Source organism: Lampetra fluviatilis, chromosome 8 (genome assembly GCF_964198595.1).
Source record: "Lampetra fluviatilis chromosome 8, kcLamFluv1.1, whole genome shotgun sequence".
NCBI classification, from domain to species: Eukaryota; Metazoa; Chordata; class Hyperoartia; order Petromyzontiformes; family Petromyzontidae; genus Lampetra; species Lampetra fluviatilis.
Genome location: NC_136282.1, coordinates 8244189 through 8263241, shown reverse-complemented (window position 1 = coordinate 8263241; position 19053 = coordinate 8244189). Strand labels below are relative to the sequence as shown.

Genomic DNA, 19053 nt, shown 5'->3' with positions numbered 1-19053 from the left:
TGACCTGAGTTTGATTCCCAGCCACAGCTAAAACTATTGATATCTGAACCAGTTCTGGGTCTCCCTTCTTCACCACCCTGCATTGACCAGCCTGACAAAGCACGGTCAAACAACCCTAATGACCAACACGACTACATTGGCGTGGAAAGTTTTTTTACCTGGAAGGGAATTGACATGTGGCCGTACATGGTGATTGTAATTATTTTCGCATATGCCCACCACAGGATTGAGCTTCAAAATTTGGAACATGTCGTTGGAGAAGACGGACGACTACGTGGACTACGGCTGCGGCATGGATCCACCGCAGTTGCGCCAGGGCAGGCTCACGGGGGAGAAGATTGACCTCAGCTCCTTCGTCTTCTACTCCCTCAACTGCAGCAGCACCAGCACCTGGGTCCAGTTCCACTCAGACGCCAATGAGCCCCGCACCGGCTTCAACATCGAGTTTGAGTACAGTGAGTCGCTGCCCGCTCGAGCATGCCACATTCACGGCCGTAGGTTCCTCTCGGTGCCGTTGGACAAGTTGATTTGCCTCACTGTGACATTGGCAGATGCGGATACCTGATGTACAAAAGGAAAAATCAGAAACTCTCCAATGTGCGACTGCGATTGTCCAGAACGGACTGTACAACATGCAACTATGCAAATTGTAGTTGTTGCTCTGTATGTATGTGGAACTTATTTCACACCGTACGAAGCCAAACTTGCTAATTGGAGGTGCTCTGCATCGACATCAGCCATACGAAAGAAGAAGACTGACATTTCAATCTGCCTCTCTGTCTGTGCTATTTTCTCTCTCTCCCTCTCCAGTTATCAACCCCTGCAAAAACAGCTGCGACCCCAACGCCATCTGCGACATCAGCAACCCTCAGTCCCCACGCTGCGTCTGCCCCAGTGGATGGGTGGGCACTGGGAAAAAATGCTATGGTGGGTATTGCTACGATTGTTTTCACAACCTCCATTTACCTGTGGTCAGCAAGTCAGTACATGTAAAAGGAAGTGGGCTCTGAAGCCTGAACATTGCCTCCGTGTTTGTTGTGCGCGTGACAGATGTGAACGAATGCCTAAACCCTTGCACCTGCCCCGCATCCACAACCTGCATGGATTTGGATGGTGGATTCAAATGCATCTGCCCTCCCGGTTACGTCTTCTCCAACAACGTGTGTGTGGGTAAGTGAATGCAAAACATCAAATATTTTCCAAGAAAGTGTGGCTTTCTGAGAGTAGATAGCTCAAGCGGATAGAAACAGTCCATTGTGAAGCAAATTTTCTCGTCAATCTGAGGAGAGCTGATATAGTAGGTTTTTTTCAAGCTACCAAAAGTGCATGGGTCATAGGCTACATATGGTGCCAAAGAAGTTCAAGATACATCCATATATGTTGACTACGTACGGTGCAAAATAAGTTCAACATCCATAACAAGGAGACCCCGCATTTGTCTGCGTCCTCATTAAGTAACATTTTCTCACGGGTTTATCCACAGAGGACACCTGCCCTTTCACGGAGATCCTGAACGAGAAGAACTACACGGTCACGTTCTGTAACCGATCGTCGGGCTTCTTGCGGTCGCCGCGATGGCCCGGTGAATACCGGCCTGAAGAGAACGTGGCCTGGTTTTTCAACCTCACCAACTACTCGGGTACGATGAGATCACGTCTTCGGCGACCCTTGGACCATTGTTGTTGTTTCCTCCATCCGTATTTGAGGACTCGGCCCAACACACTGACGGTTTAAACTTCTCCATTCTGTGTTCAACCATCACGCTGCAGGTCACAACAGGGTGCCACGGTGGCGAGGTGTTAAAAGCCTCGGCAGGTATACAGGAGGTCGTGGGTTCGATCCTGACCCTGACGTCTGTATATTTGGAGTTTGCATGTTCTCCCCGTGGTTGCGTGGATTTTTACATGCACATTTAGAAACATGTGTTTAGAGTGTTTGGCTGCTATAAATGTCCATGTGATAAGCCACTTCGTTGAGCTATCACTTGTGGCCAGGTCGCTTCTGAAAAAGGGCAATATAACTCAGTGCCTTAGTTTTTTTATTCTATTTCTGATTCTTTTCTCATGCTGCTCCACTTTATAATTCCTGCCCATTACCTGTGTTCTATAAAGTTTTTATACCCTTGCTTCATTCAAGAAACGAATTTACTCGCATCGATTGCACCTTCATAATTTATGCTTTTTGCTGGCCGCTTAGCTTGTTAGGCCTTTGGGCCTGTGCTCAGGAACTTTGGTTACAAAAAACACAAAGACACAATGAGGTGGCAATTAACGGCATCGGGCTTTTTTGACCTTAATTGAGATGTTTGTCTCTTTCCTCCCAGGCATCTCCTACAAGTTTGTCAATTTCAGCACTGAGACTAAAGAAGACTTCTTTGACATTTTCAAGACGACACAAATTAACCTCAATGACCAGGTCCTGCAGATTTCTGGAAAGACAGGTAAGGTTGCAACAGCAGTAGCCGTGTCTTGATTAACAATCTGTGCTAAACCAAATATAATCATCGCCTAAAAGTGTAATTATTCTGCTTATCCACAACATGACCGACCACATGAATTACATCTGTAACTGCGGTGTAAAATGTAACAACCAACAGGGCCACAAGCGATGATATCTCCATTGTAATTTTTGTGCATTTAGTCAGGGTGAGATCATAGAATGTTGTACTCTGGAGAACACATGAAGTTGTTTCAGATGTGATCAGATCATCATCGTTACTAATGAAGCACTATGTATCAGCCTTGTGCTACCGAGCCGCGTCTGTCGCAGCTGTGTGTATTCATGGTCGTTTCACTGCCTCGCAGGATCCCTGCAAGAAACGTACAAGCAAACCGTCTCAGACAACATTCCGGACAACTTCACTCTCACTAAAGCCAACGTCAGCGACTTCATTTGCAACAGATTCATATCCGACCGTCAGAACAATGGATACGTCAAGGTTCAGTTCATGAAAGGTAGAGAAGGGTGGCTCACCTACATCATAAGCTATGAATGCATTCATCATCATCATCATCATAAATAAATGTAAAACCTGCTCACAACTTTGTCAAACTACTTTGCTGATCTCGCCAAGGAGATCATAAACCATCACAGCGGCTTTTGGCTAGCCATCGTGCACTTCAGATCCACTTCTGCGACCGTCTAGAACGCTCTTCCTTCCGATGTTAAGAAGCCACTGGAGCTATGCACGTTTAAATATAGATTGAAAACTAATTTCTTTAGAACTGTTCTTTGTGTTTAGTTTGTTGCCCTTTCCCTACACCTTCGATTATCGCGGCTGGCTACGTACGGTGCAAAATAAGTTCTACATTCGTACATACATTAACATTGGTCGACGCATGCTTACGACATGACTGGGCAATTCATCTGCATTGTTTCCATCTCTCCAGTCGGGAACAACTGTGCAAGCAACCCCTGCCAGCACAACGCGAAGTGCACAGAGAACGACAATGGCTTCAGCTGCTCCTGTGTGACCGGCTACACGGGCACCTACTGTGAAGAAGGTGACGCATCTCACCGCACGCTCACTTGAACCCAGCGCTCTAGACGTGCCATGTAACCAGGAGATTTATGCATTAAAAATGTTTTATTACGTACGATATTTTTTTTTTTACGAAATACAACTCTGTGAAGCTCGAAATTCCATATTCACAGCAACAACAATAGTCCACCATCTTCATAAACTTAATTACAGATTAATGACCAATACATTTAAGTAAGGTTTTTAGTTTCTTGTTGTATTAACAATCCTATTGTGTCAACATTGGAGAATATATATATTACTCAAAGACCCAAAAACCTTACCTGCAGCATTGTTTGAACCTCAATAACATCGCACAACCTCCAAACTGCAAGGACATCGATCTCCATCGAGCCATTCATTCATTAACTTGTTTTGCCTCGCCACTGCCGCTCCTGCTGTGTTCGCAGAGGTGACCCAGGTGTTGAGGTTGGAGTGCACCGTCAACTGCCGCTCGGTGACCGTCACGTGGGCCCTCAACTCGCGCGGGGCGCCTGTTAAGGGGCTCCTCTTCCGCCAGGGGCTCACGAGCGGCCAGACCGTGGTAACCAGCTACGTGCCCTACCAGCTGACGAGCCGCGTGGTGGACAACCTGGAGCCCTTCACGGAGTACGTCATCGACATTCTGCCCGTTGTCTACACGGGCCAGAGCAAAGGCAGCAGCTGCTTCGTGACCACCCTCTGCTACTCCGGTAAGGGGCATGACCACTCGAAAGGGCTCCATGTAACAAAGGCAAAGATTCCCTGTTTTGCCTTGACGGACTTTTGGGGCAAGTGCTGTTTGCGAGCACCTAATGAAGGCCGGAACGGCACACGAAGGGGGTGGGTGGCCAGCACCACTCTCAGTCACCTTTGTCTTCCCAGTGGCGATGTTTACACTTCACACCAGGTACTCGCTTGAGTCAACCTAGGACCCGTGCTCCACGTAGTATAATAAGAGCAATTTCCTGGCCTTTGTCAATCCACTGCTGGATGAAGGCCTCCCCATGCCGCGTCGGTCATGTAGGGTTTGTTTGGCCACGCTTGTTCACGCATTGCACTGTGAACCCGGTGACCTGAGTTGGATTTCCGGACCACGGCTATCATCAGTAGTGAGTGATATAAGGACCGGTCCTGGGGCACCCCTTCACCCACCTGCACTGACCAGCATGGCCAAGCGCATGCTTAAACACTCCCCCCACTCCCCCCAACCGTGACGGGACTGCACGAGAAGGCTTTCATCCATCAGTGGGTTGACAGAGAGGTGAAAAGGGTCGACTGGCACAGCCCTTGCGGGGACAATGTAAAGTTCGTGCCTCTGTTTCCCTTCCGTGTGCTCTCTGCGTCTCCAGACTGCCTCAAGTTTCAGACGGGGCTGCAGGCGGTGGCGCTCACCGCCTCCTCCGTGGAGCTGCAGTGGAGCCCCACTCAGGAGACACCAGCTGAATTCAAGGCCGTCTACTACACGGAGCCCTACAACTCGCTCGAAGTGAACAGCATGCCCGTCCAGCGAACATCCACCAAACTCCCGCTCACCAGTAAGCATGCTCGCCTTCGCTTTGTGCCTTATCCTGCCACTTATCGGCCGTCCTTGGATTCTTCGTCCGATGCTTTTCTGGGGGTTGTGATTCACACCGAGGTGTCGTGTTTCCAAGTACTGGAAAGAAAATGCCGAAGTGAATGTTTTTGTGCATACAATGTTTTGTAAATTCTGACCTGTTTTCCGTTTTGCAGATTTGAAACCGGGTTCAAGTTACCGCGTCTGCTTCAGGCTGGTGACTTCCGACAATAGTTGCACGATAAACGACGGAATCTCGTTCATGACACGGCCAGGTACAACATCCTTAGGTCATGTTCAACTTCATTCTGACTTTCAGTGTTTTGGTACACAGTGAAAACACATCAGGGAGATATACAACAGAACTTGGAAAACACACATGGTAACCTTCAACGAAATGTTATGTTTTTTTTCAAATCCACCAACACGAAATAAAATCTGTAAATAACGAGAAAATCCAACGGAACAATGAGTGCTCAGCTGCAAAACGACAAGTTTCAACAACACACAGAGAGAGAAAACATCGTCAGAAAACTGAAATCCACCTCACTCATCGGAACTCATGATGTTTCGTTGGTTTATTTCCCCCATCCCCACCACCAATCCTCACAGACCCGGCATCTGCCATCGGCAACTTCTCCGCGGTGAGCATCAACCCGAATGGGGGGACCTTCTCGTGGGACTCCAACGCCCCGGCTCCTCTCAAAGTCACCGGATTCGACCTCGTCGGGAACTGCAGCACAGCCACTGGCGACCAGGTCATCCGCACGGTGCATCTGTCGGCCAGCGATCGCAACGGCACGCTGACAAGTAAGTCACCCCGCTCACCCCCAACGAGGGCTCCGCGAGCGCATCGGTCGCAGCGGTTGCTTTGATAGTTCGGGAACATCTGTGAAAAAGAGCTTTGGAGCAGATCGGATTCCTCCAGTATAAATACATATTCGGATTCTGATTCTGAACACAGCAGCGAGTTGCTGTTAGCTCACAGCTGCACACAATGCTCATTGCTCGGCATGCAATGGTGTATCAGTTCATCGATTGTTTGTGTGAAATTCATTAATTGAAGATATATTCCTGTTATTTGCTAATCTTACATTTAAGCTAATGGAGTGAGCTATATTGTGCGAACGAAACAAACGAAGACAAGAAACAATACAAACGGGATGGTAAAAATGAGATGTAAAATAATCTATCTTTTTTTATCGAATTGTGACCCTGTATTTTCATAATTCATAAAATTGCCCAGGGGGTGAACTGAGATGTGCCTACATACCACAACAGGTTGATATCCTCAAGTAATTGAGGCCGCTTTTCCCCGTGATGAGTGAGAAATTATGTTACACAATGTGGCCATCTTACAAACCTGCCAGCGACAGCAGTAGATGGAGACAGCTTGCTGAAGCTTGCTGATGGATTAAAATATCTTCAACATGTGTTGAATGTGGTAACCCCCGATGGGAGTTCATTGTTCCAGATGTGTGCACTCACACCGAATGTTGTAAAAATCTTTCACATTCAAGCAAACTGTTGCACATAACAGGGCAAAGTGCATGCGATAACCCTGTTCACACCCATCTGTTAATCCCGTCAATTTGTTGTCTGCAGACTTCCCTTCGTTGTCCAACTGCAAGGCTGTGCTCATCGTGAACACAAGTAAAGATGGGTTGGCCTCAAGCCCAGCCATTGATTTCACCACCAGCATCGGTAAGCAACCACGTTGGCGAGCGGTGCGGTCTCGTGCAACCGGAAGAGTACAACGGAAAGCAAGTGTGGATTGTGTAAAAGTTGATCATTGGTTTTTTTACCCTTCTATCTGGCAACAAAACTGACACCTTTTTTTTTGTAAACGTTCAGTTTGGCGAAACAGCGTGAACGAATTTGTTGTATCGAGCCACGCTCTATGGCCCGTGTCTTTCTCTCTGCAGGGGCGGCGAACGTGCGCGCAGTGTCGGTGAGCAACATCACCGAGACCTCGGCCATCGTGTCCTGGCAGTCCTTGACTCCCAACGTTCCGGGAAAGTTCTCCACGGTGTACTACACGCAGATCGCCGACAACACGTCGGTCGGGATGCTGATGAGCGCGCACACCAACGGGACGACAGTCGACCTCTTGGGCCTGAAACCCGGGGTGGTGTACAACGTCAGCATCGTCGAGTTCATCTATGAGACGCGCAGCAGCAACTCCACGCCCTACTCCTTCCGCACCGTGCCCGAGCCCGGTACAACAACCGCTCCCTACTCGCGTGGTGTCAGAAACGCTCGGCCGTTTTACTCCGAATGAAAATAATGCAATTTGTGCGCACGTTTGTGTGACTTTCTAAGGGTTTGTTGCTAAAGTATCAACGAATGAGTAATTGTTCATAAGTCAACACCGCTCGTCTTGGAACTTTCTTACAAATTACATTTCTATCAGTGCCCATAGTTGTATAGTGCAGTCTCTAAATAATATTCACTCAAGCTCTTACTATGAAGGTCCATTGCCCTGAAACATTGCCTAAATAGATGTATTTTTGTTCCTCTTTTGAGCAGCATTGTTGAAGAATGTGTTGCGTTTTAGGCAACAAGATGGGTCTTCGGTTAATGACGCGACCTTCGATGTATGACATCATCTTCGGTGCAGAAACAGTGTCAAGATAGGTAATGAGATAGTTCCCTCCGTCACATGCTAAATTGCGTCCCTCCCTCTCTCTCCCGCCCGGCCCAGTGCTGCCGCTGCCCAGCGTTGTCGCCGTGAGCCGCCAGAGCCCCACGACGGCGCTCATCGCGTGGTCTCCGCCCATCGTGACGGATGGCGTCGACCCCGTCTACTCGCTTCACTACACCAACCTCAACTCGAGCAACCTGCCCGAGACGGTGGTGCCCCTCAACGGGACGGTCGGCGAGATCCTGCTCAGTGGTCTCACGCCCGGAAACACCTACTCGGCTTATCTGCAGTGCCAGAAGGCACTGGGCCCACAGAAGAACACCGGCCCCATGTACTTTACCACTCAACGTAGGTTTTTTTTTTGTCATCTACATAACAATTTGTATGGCCACGATTTGTGCAAATGTATTCATTTCATGATGGAATGTTACAAATAAAGTTATACTCTGGGATTATACTGGGTTTAAACAATATCGCGTCTCGTCTGGCACAGTGTTGGAAAAGTAGGCCGACACATTTTGTTGAGGGGCTCGCTCCAGCTAATATTTGTGTTTTCTCTTCCGCCAGTAATGGCATGAGAAAGCAATTGCACGACCGCACCTTTACCAGCATTTATACAGATTGAAGCCGCGCGGGTTGCAAAAGTGTGTGTGTGTGCGCACGCATGTCCTTCGTGCAGCCGCACAGAAGGTGTCCGACGTGCAGGTGTCGAACGTGACGATGTACGCGGCGATCCTTCTGTGGGCGGCACCGGCGAACAACAGCTTGGACCCCGTGGTGTTCTACAACGTGAGCGTGTTTCCCGCGGGTTCCAGCACCCCCATCGCGGCCGTCATCCTCCCCGACAACAGCACCTCCCTGCCTCTCGTCGGTGAGGTGGACGCAAATGAACGCAAATGGGCGAGGGCACTCCGCTAGCAAGAGCCACTAAAATAAAAATAAAGTAGTGTAACGAAGTTGTAACGTGGGCGGTAGAACAGGGGCTGTCTTCAGTGCCTAGGAAGTGACGGCTTAATTCTGGCATGGAAAATTGTGTTTCACGAGCAGTGTGTTGTATTTGACTTTCATGTTACGTCTTGGCTCCTCGAGATGTACTGCTTGGGAGGAGCGGTATAAATAGCAAACGACGATGGTGGCCATTCATGTTTTACGGATTGTTTTTATGATTTACCAATGCAGATTGTTCAGGTAGACCCAGTCGATAAACGGCTGTGTGTGTATGTATTCGAGCTTGTCTCTTGAACACAGAGTCGGTTGCTCGTTAGAGCATGGATGTACAACGGTGCGTGCAGGATATAACACTACTAATTTTTTTTTTAAACAGGTCTCGTGCCATCCACCAATTACATTGCGTACGTCACAGCAGTGACAAAAGGCGGCTACGTGTATTCAAGCGACCCAATGCCTTTTACAACAGACAGCGGTGAGTCATGCTACGTGGCCATGCCATGAGGGCAGTGCTGCATTATCCATCGTTGTGCTGTACTATCTATGATGAGGTCCTCGTACAGCAGTGGATGGACAACACAGGAGCTGTATTAACTCGTATATATAAAATGTACGCATCAAATATCATTGGCTTTGACAATGCTTGCGATTTAACGTCCCACGAAGGAGTTTCTATTAGGGTGGGCAATGAAGATGAACAGCATACGGTGCAATAGGTGTTGAGGATCATGAGCAAAATGCGCGACGAAGAATACAAAATTATCAAATTAAGCAATGAATAATTTTAATATCGCAGTGTCAAGCGGCGTACAACAATGGATAAACCAGTGTGTCAAAAGCATTGATATGTAGCCACTTCGATTTAAAGCTTTCGTGACTGCAGGGATTCATTTTCTTGGTTCTTTCGGTAAAGTCACGTAGAAGGGAAGTAATAAAATAATAAAAAATAAAACACAATAAAATAATTGTGTTTTATTTTCCCTTCTACGTGACTTTACCGAAAGAACCAAGAAGATGTAGCCGCTTGTCCATTCAGAGCATGCGTGCATGTAACAATCCACCTCTTAGAAATCCGGTTAAATTCCATCATTCGGGATCATGCTTTGATTCACAATCCTAAATGCAACAGCGCATAATTTGCACAATATGCATACATCGTGAAAAATCAATTCTCACGCGCACGATTTTATTTACGTGTCAAGAGTGAAAGATTTTATATTGAATTGATTTAGTGATGCATTGTCACATGTCTAATAAAACCTACGAGTTTCTGAATGAACAAGATTGTCTCCTACATGTAAAGGTTATTCATTCAGCGCTGCAATGGCTCCAAATTAATCATTGTTTCTGCTCCACTTTGTTTTTTTTGCAGAAATTCAACTGGTGCAAGAGACAAGCTCACCGACGAATGCGTTCATCGACTGGGACTACAAGAACCAGGCCGATAACATCACGTCCTGGCAGGTGCAGGTTATCGATGACCTCACCAAGCAGACGACTAATTTCACACGGTCATCCTCCGATCTCAACCTTCAGGACCTGCTGCCCGGCACCAACTACACAATTATCGTCACCCCCATCACCGCCGCGGGCCCGAAACCCTCGCGCACGCTGCATTTGACAACCCAGCCCGGTCAGTTCCGCTCCTGTTGCTCACATAAAAGCGCACGTCAAACCTTGGCGGCCATGAGAAATGTATACTTGACTTAAAGCTTTCGTGACTGCAGGAATTCATATTCTTTATGTCTTTCGGTAAAGTCACGTAGATAGAACAATAAAATAATTGAAATTAAAATAATGTGAATAAAAAATAATAAAAATATTATGACGTTTCGATCGCAACACAAGCAATCGTCATCAGGAGATGCAATCTTCCCCCCTTTGATGACGATTGCTTGTGTTGCGATCGAAACGTCGTGATATTTTTTTTATATTTGTTATATTTTTTATTCACTTAATTTCATTTGTATTATTTTATTGCTCTATTTACGTGACCTTACCGAAAGACCCAAAGAATATAAATGTATACTTGATTTAAAAATGTTGTTGCTGGTGTTACATTGTTGTGTACGTATGTATTTCATTGCAGATCCTCTGAATCTGCCATCCAGAATAAGGAACTTGAATAAAATTGAGAGTGAAATTGATGCAATCTTCCTTGCTTGGGACAAGCCTGAAAGGAGTGGAAATAACTTGACTTACAAGGTAGATCCTCCTGCACCCGCCAAATCTGCCAGGGCTGACTCCTTACCTTCAGCTGAAGTGGTCACCACTTGGGTTTTCTGACGGCACTAGGATTCCATGAGTAATGCGCGAAACTCGGTTAATTGTATAAGGCAAATCTATCACCGTTTCTTTTTATGTTCGTGCTTGGTCATAAAAATCGGGAAAACATTATGAGCAGCTAGGGACTCCATAAATATGTCCTGCCCCTGCACTTGTTATACCAGTGCCTCCGTATAAAACAATTGCACCCCCTTGTAGAGAAAGTAATTTTTTTTTATCAATATCATTGAGAGATTAGTAAAGTTTTTTTCCCCTCATGAAGTCCTGTGTTCGCTTGATGACATTGATGTTTTGTTGTTTTCTCTGACATGATTAGTCTGTTATTTTACAAACGTGACAGGAATATTTTTTTTTTATATATAATGAACCAAATCTACTCGCTTAATCGAGTAATGTGTAATTACTGTGAGCTTTTGTCTTAATTTTACAAATTGTACATACTCCTGGTAAGTTGAAATCATTTTTAAGAGAAGGCCATTAGGTTTAAATTGCGCTCCTCGAATGTCACAACGATGTTCAAGGGCCAAATTATCATTTAGCTGCTACTTGTCGGTCAAGATTCTGGAGGGACAGAGCTGCTCCTGCTACAACCTCTGGTCCTCCAAGCAACCTGGAAGGTTGAGAAGCAAAATTATAATGCCACATGTGTTGCGTTTCTTTCCTCAAGGTCCGAGTGGAATCGTTCAGTGACGTTCGGGAGAGCGTGACCGCGAGCAACTTCATCACGCTCTCGGGCCTGCTCGACGGCGTGGCTTACAACATCAGCGTAGTTCCAGTGGACGACAATGGGACAGGATTCCCGAATACATTCTCCTACAGCAAACCCGCGAAGAACAAGAGTGACGTCCTGGACGGTCAGTGCTCAAACGGACGGAGCACCCCCCCCCCCTGCACACTCCACGGCTCATTCGAGCCCGAATATTAAAATTGGCAGAGTTTAATTGGCGGTTCTCTATGATGGACGTGCAAAGATGCACTGATCGATTCGGTGCCTAAAATGGGTTTTTACTCTCACGATACATACGTGGACTCGATATGTGTGTGGTAAAATTAAAAGGTACAGCGAAGCTTTTGGGTGCTCATCCGACTGCCGGTGGAATGGCCTCCACTAGAGGGAGCAACGGAGAGCCACTCTCCACTCGAAAACTCTTAACTCCTTCCTGTATAATACAATGGGAAACAACTGTACCATTGAGTGGGTGCAGTAGCTAATACATTTACGACCAAGGGTACTTATCATAAGAGTCTCACATCTTGCATTTAAACACATGCCTAATGATTATGTGGTGTTGTCAGTTGTGATGTGGATATCAAAAACCCCAGTTTACTATTTTACAAGAATATACCATTATGTTTCCATAACATAACCCAAGAGGGTAGATTATTGGTGCAGTAAATAGTCCACTGCTATAAAGACCATTACCTGAATTAAATCCTAAACACAGCTAATATGTGTGGCGACCGCTATCCTCTACACCGGTCCTGGCCTCACTCCCCACCACCCACCTCATTCACCAACCTGAACTGACCAGCATGGTGAAGTATGATCAAACAACTCCCCACGACCCACACAGCATGGGCAGACCTTCCTCCAGCAACAGGATTGACAAGGGGCTGTAATTTGATTGACGCTGCCCAATTGTCACAAATTTGGTCCACAAGAAAAATAAACTCCACAAATGACAGAAATTGACTTTGTCGACGACAGCTTCGGGGTCAGAGCTGCGGCTGGAGCCCGTTATCCTCAGCAACGTGGTGGCGGCCGTGCGTCAGCATTCCATCATCATGCAGCTGCCGCGCTGTGATTACTTCAAGAACATTACGCTGGTGGCCAAAAAGAAGCTGGAGGACGCCTTCATCGTCGTGATAATCGCCGAGAGCGCAAGTGAGTGTTTGTCCGCTGGTGTGGGGGAGAATTCACGGTCGCAGCCACCTGAAGCTGATGCGTGACCCAGTGCCGTGGTCGCCGAATCTGTTTGGGGAATTTGTTGCGAGCAGCTGGGCTGGATGCAGCTAAAACAAGGTCTTATACATCAAGATACATTGTTATTCATTCGGAAATTATAAATGATACTGTCAACTTAACACTAAACTGCACTTTATAATAAAAAAAAAGAGACTTTGAAATACCAAATTTCAAATAATTCAGGGACTGAAACAGCATTTACTCTATCGAAGGGAAATTTCCATAAATATTTTTTTCAAAATTATGTTAAATAAACTATGCCTCATCTGAATCTCGAGATTATATTTCGGGAGAGTCCTGTTTCTGATAGCAGCACTAATTTTCTATGACGTTAGTATTATTGTTCGCAGCGTTAGTGAATACATGATTTAATTTCATCCAGGTGTCTACACTCGGCAAACCGCAGTTAGAACCGTTCGCTATGAACTCTGACCACTTATTCAAATCTACTCCAGTCTACCGGTGACTGGGAAAATATTCAGTGAGAAATGAACTGATCGTTTATTTTTTCGCCTGTTCGTCCCACACAGAGGCTAGCGAGAGTTACAAGCCTCCTTCGGACTGGATCAACCAGACGTACCTCGAAACGGACAAGGGCAGCTTGCGTCCGTACGTGGCCGCCAATCTGACCCTGAACGATTGCCGTGGCACCAACGCCCGGCGAAAGCGGGAAGCCATCGTGGACATGGCCGGCATCGACGCCTTCCGCGTCGGAACGGAAGAGGCGTGTCCAACCAACACCTTCTGCAATGGGCAACTGCGCGACAACATCAACTACAGGTGCATGCCCGGGTCAACCGTCGCTGTGCCCGTCAACAGCGTGATGAAATGGGTTTCCGTTTACAATGTCAGCAGCGCACTTGTACCGTGTGATCAAGCGGTAGATTGTTTCTGGATAGGTTTGCCGTGTGTAATCTTAAATGCCTCTCCCTTTTTCTGTGATTTCAGCACCCAATATGTCCTCATGAATCTAAATGAGCCGATATCCCAGAGCAACTGGTCTGCACCCATACACACCCGAGCAGGTAACAACCCCTTGAACATTCTGGCCTCTATAGTATATTTGACGTATATAATTTTACACATATATATAAAACACACGAAGAAATAGCCAGTTAACATTCAAATTGTATCAAATAAAATAGTTGTTTAAAAAAAAAATGTGCCATAAATTATTATAATGTTTAACGCCATTTGGTTTTCTTTTCTTTGTTTTTAATGACTACTCCTTTGTTGAGGAAGTCAACAGTGGTTGTCTTATGGCTAGAATGGCCCCGCCATAGAAATGTGGTATTTCCACTACTGGTGCAGGTCTGTAAAGAGTAAATGAGCACTGCCTAAATGCTCGTTTTCAGCACGAAATAACTTTTGACGTTATTTTCTACTTGTTGTTAAGCGTCCGCGTACGATGCCATCGACACGAACTTCATGCCGCACTCGGGCGGCATGATCGCCCTCACCACGATCCTCGCGATCCTCCTCGCCTTGCTGCTGCTCGCCTTGCTGCTGGTCTGCTGCTTCTGCAATCGGTGAGCAGCTATGCACCATCTCACACCGCGACACGACTACTTATTTACTATTTCTTAGGTTTTTTCGGTAAAGTCACTTGATACAGCTATCGTGCTGTGACGGTTCCACCTGAAGACGGAAGCTTGTGTTGCCTCCGAAACGTCGTGATTTTTATTTAATTTTTATTTTACTTTTATTAATTTTTATTATTTACCTACGTGACTTTACCGAAAAAAACTAAGAATATGAATCATTGCAGTCACGAAAGCTTCAAATCTAGAAATACTTATTTACTTATTTGTAACCATCTGGAGAGGTTGCGGTGGCGAGATGTTAGATCCCACGCCTGGTATGCAGGAGTTCATGGGTTTGATCCAAGGTGCGGGTCCTCTGGTTATGCCCTCCACATTTAGAAACATGCGTTGTGATTATTTGGCTGCTACTTGAACATCCCACATGACAATATAAGCCACTTCGATGAGCTATCATGTGTGGCAAATAGCTCCGTTGGCTTTACCTGTTAAAATAAAATCGTTTAGTTTTTTTGTTTCATTTCGTGCATGAATTATTAAAAGTTAAAGCAAATAACTGGACTCAAACGAACTCTAGAATGTGAACATTTTTGATTATTTCACAGCAGTTTTTTGTATATATACTAGCAGTCCACTGCCGTGGACATGATATATGAGAGGGTTATATTGCCCACTTTGCTATGCATATGGGTGGTGGTAGCCGGAAATCATACACATATGGCGACCTTTGCATTCTCAGCGCTGATTTTGGCACAACGCACCAGGTGCTTAAATTTAGGCAACGCCAGCATAGGGAAGGCCCTCCTGTACAGCAGCAAGTGCCTGATGTGCCGCTACATCCACAGCAGACTAAGCGCATACCACACTTAAAAGCATAACACACACAAACGCACACATCCACACATCTCTGTGACAATGGTGTGCCCTGACGGGTTTGGCCACGGTGCTGGACTTATCTTCTCCGAAGCTCTTGTCGCGCACTACTTGCGGGCATCTTTCAGGTGTTGAGGTGAGGATGCCGCAGTCGATGAAGATGCCCGTACGTGGTGCGTCGAGTAAGCATGAAAGAAGAAAAGCTCAAAGCGCAGCCAATCCAGGAGTCCACACTATGGTTACGAGTGGCAGAATAAAACCTACGTAGGCTAAATCTCTTCGCTACTTTAGATTTCATAGAAGAAGAAAACCACTCCAGCCGCAGCTGCGAGTCTTTCCAGAGTTGAGTGCAGAATTGTGCGTGAGCAGCCAGCCTATGTTACCTCTGCAGGCGCCGGGAGAAGACCCTGCCCTCTCTGAAGACCTACAACCCGCACTTCGGCAGCAAGGTGAGCCAAGGGAGCACCCTGTACCACGAGGGGCCCGTCCCAGCGCAAGTCAACGAGCTGCACCCCCAGGACCTGAGCAAACCAGTCGCCGGCGATCCCAACAAGGCGTTCATGTGAGTCCCATGCAAAGCTTCGCTCTACACTGTGTTGTGGCTTCATCATGTGTGTAAATCTGACCACATCTAACGATGCTGTACAGCTATTAGGTTTTAGTATAAAGTTGATTTCTGTAGGCTTTGATAGTGCTCGGGTCAGTTACTGATGAGTAAATCAGAATAAGGAATCCGATGAGCTATGAAGCTCTTTTTCAAATGCTCTGATAACAACTATGTAAAGCCAATGCCTTGTGCGGCTGCCTTCTCGTATTCCTCTCCCATACCTATTATCAAAGAGGAGAGGGCTGAGAGAGAGCACAAGAGCAGCACCACCCTCCCCTTCACTGAAGGTAGCCTGAGGGGTTTGATGAAGGCCCTTGCTGTTGGAGCAGAGGACATATGAAAGGGAGTAGAGATGAGAGGGTACAAATAGACAGTGGTCAGTCCTTGGAGACAATGGTGAAGGCAGTTGGCAGGGGGTGGTTGTGTATTTTGACCCGTGCCAATGCGAGACCATCAAACAATGGTCTGCGGAGTGACACTGGTAAATGGCAAATGCTGCTCACTGCTTTGTTTAATATTCTTCACGACACTTTTGCTCGGCAGGTTTAACCGTATCATCACTGATGGCACCAACCGTCTGGAGGGGGCGTACGGAGGAGACAAGTCGGCCCTAATGGGGGGAGAGTTGTGAGTACAGCACCAGGCAGCAATGAAAGCCACGTGTACCCCTCGGACACTGCATCCCACTCTAGATTTGAAGCTTTCGTGACTGCAAGGATTCATATTCTTAGGTTTTTTCGGTAAAGTCACGTAGGTAAAAAACATTTTTTATTTTACTTTTTAATGTTTTTTACCTACGTGACTTTACCGAAAAAACCTAAGAATATGCATCCCACTCGTCATACTTCCAAGTTAACTATCGTGTGCATTAGATAATTTTATTTACAGCTGCACTCGCAATGTTTACAAATTATTATTGCACATTTTTCTTAAATTGTTGCAGTCTGAATAGCTATTAGATTATATTAAACATCTATTTTCATTTTTGAAAAATATATATATTTGGTAGATTGAGCATTAGTATAGTCACAAATAATTATTTTTGTAATTTTGTTTTGTTTATTGTGAGTAGGCATGTAATGACGCATTGATTCATCGATTCAAACCGATTCTTGCACTCATGATACGTGCATTAAAATTGTGCATGTGGGAATAGGTAATGCGATGTATGCATACAAAATGCTAATTATATATACATCTTTTTATATTCATGCCAATGGTGTGAACATGCCTGCACAAGCGAGACACCAAACAAAAAACAATACAAGCCAGACATATCGTATTACAACTACAACATTTACAAAATCAATGCGTGCCTAATTGTGAGGTTTTCTCTGCGTCCGTTTCTCATGGGCAGCTTGCCGGGCGCACATACGCCGCCCAACACCATGAGGCCCCAAACCTACGTGGTCCAGCAGCCCCACGAAGTGCTTCCGTCAGCCCCCAACGTCACCAGCATGAAATCGAACGTGGTGAACCAGCAGCCCAAAGACGTCCAGCAGGGACCTGTTGGCGTCACCTACGTACTCGGCCAGCCTCAAGAGGAATCCCTCTACTCCATCGTGCAGCAGCGCCCCACCAGGACCGCTGAGCCGTGAGTTCACAGAGCACCCAGGACAAACTCTGCATCTCCATATCTTCCGTACAATACACAGAGAACCCATCTTTATTACTCAGTGTTCAGTCATCCTGTATTTATTCTAGATTTGAAGCTTTCGTGACTGCAAGGATTCATATTCATAGGTTTTTTTCGGTAAAGTCACGTAGGTAAAAAATTAAAATTAATAAAAATAAAATAAATATAAAATTATTATTATTTTTATTTTATTAATTTTAATTTTTTACCTACGTGACTTTACCGAAAAAAACCTATGAATATCATCCTGTATTGTTTTGTCATTTTACATTCGAGGCTGTGGTCTTGAATATAATATTCCTTTGAAAATGTTTGACTTTTGAATGACGTTTAAGTGATTCATATGGTGTTATAAGCTTTAGAATTGTAACCTATTTATTAAACTGTAAACTTACAGACACATATGTCGCTATACGCTTAAACATATAATGTAAAGGAATCTTGTATATTTGATGTGAATGTCAAAATGCCATGCCAGGTGGCTTCTCAGCCCATTTTAAACAGAGGAATCCTTTACAGCTATTATAAAACGTCACAGATCCCAATTATAATGAGTGGTTCTGTGTGTAGTCCTAGCAGACAAACATGTACAAAATCCATCATTTCTTGAAGCGGGGAATCTTATGGATGCCACTGGACTTGCTTGACCTCTCCCAGTGGTGAACCCATTTTTTTATCGTGTCCTTCATGGCATGAACTCCTCTCTGTGCCATATGCAGGACTCTGCAAAATCAGCAGTCTTCTGAAGGCGATCTCCCTCCATACATCTCACCAGACTACCCAACCAAATAAGCCCTGGACCTGCTACAGCGACAGAGTGAGTCTCATTCACGCTATGTTTTGATGCATTCATTTAAAACTGCACGTGCACATTTTTTAAATATTCAAATTAACTTCAATTTGCATCAGAGTGATATTTGCTTAGGTTTTCGAAGGAGAGGCTGTATGGGCTATCCGATGTATTTCCTGGTTGTCTCGTGCGTTTGTTCGGCATGACGCCCGACGTTTCGCTCCATGTGGTGGGAGCTTCAGAAACGTTGGACAATGTGCGGTACAACCAGAAAGACAAAGGAGGGCTTTGCATCAGAATATATTATTTTAATAAAGGACATAAACAGTGTAATAAATCATGATATAACTTAAGAAATAATAATGGTGCACGCTTATCACTAAAAATTGTGATGCACGTGTGAATCCTACTTGTGGAATTTTTACACGAAAAAAATCGTATTTTAATTAATCTTTTTCATGTTTTTTTTTAGAAAACCTGAACATTGTGGCGCTGGAAGAAATCACCCACCTTCACAACACTGATCATTCTATAGCCTTCAGCACGTGGTTCACAGCATACACTTATCTTCATAATAAATAATATTAATAGTAGGTTACATGCCTTTGTCAATCCACTCCTGGATGAAGACCTCAACATGTTGTGTTGATCATGGCGGTGTTTCACATACCTCACCACGCTGGTTGGTTGAATACTTTTTACACA

General features: G+C 45.5%; 1 protein-coding gene across 1 annotated transcript; it reads left to right on the top strand.

Moving 5' to 3' along the window:
• The first annotated feature begins 184 nt into the window (after nt 1–184).
• Nucleotides 185–18856, top strand: LOC144933730 (uncharacterized). The gene is made up of 28 exons (XM_078858799.1): nt 185–455; nt 811–927; nt 1051–1170; nt 1484–1639; nt 2324–2440; nt 2805–2954; nt 3390–3503; nt 3931–4212; nt 4852–5037; nt 5234–5332; nt 5670–5867; nt 6663–6761; nt 6983–7276; nt 7762–8049; nt 8381–8572; nt 9026–9124; nt 10022–10282; nt 10739–10854; nt 11603–11789; nt 12644–12820; nt 13432–13681; nt 13850–13926; nt 14298–14430; nt 15707–15877; nt 16466–16549; nt 17280–17516; nt 18278–18375; nt 18821–18856. Exons 1-27 carry the CDS (start codon nt 212–214, stop codon nt 18348–18350), a joined length of 4521 nt encoding a protein of 1506 aa, XP_078714925.1. The 5' UTR covers nt 185–211; the 3' UTR covers nt 18351–18375; nt 18821–18856.
• The last annotated feature ends 197 nt before the right edge of the window (nt 18857–19053 follow it).

Coding starts and splice junctions, on each gene's coding strand:
- LOC144933730 (XM_078858799.1), top strand. CDS start 212: ATGCCCACCACAGGATTGAGCTTCAAAATTTGGAACATGTCGTTGGAG. Junction 1,171..1,483: donor CTCCAACAACGTGTGTGTGG/GTAAGTGAATGC, acceptor GTTTATCCACAG/AGGACACCTGCCCTTTCACG. Junction 11,790..12,643: donor CAAGAGTGACGTCCTGGACG/GTCAGTGCTCAA, acceptor TGTCGACGACAG/CTTCGGGGTCAGAGCTGCGG.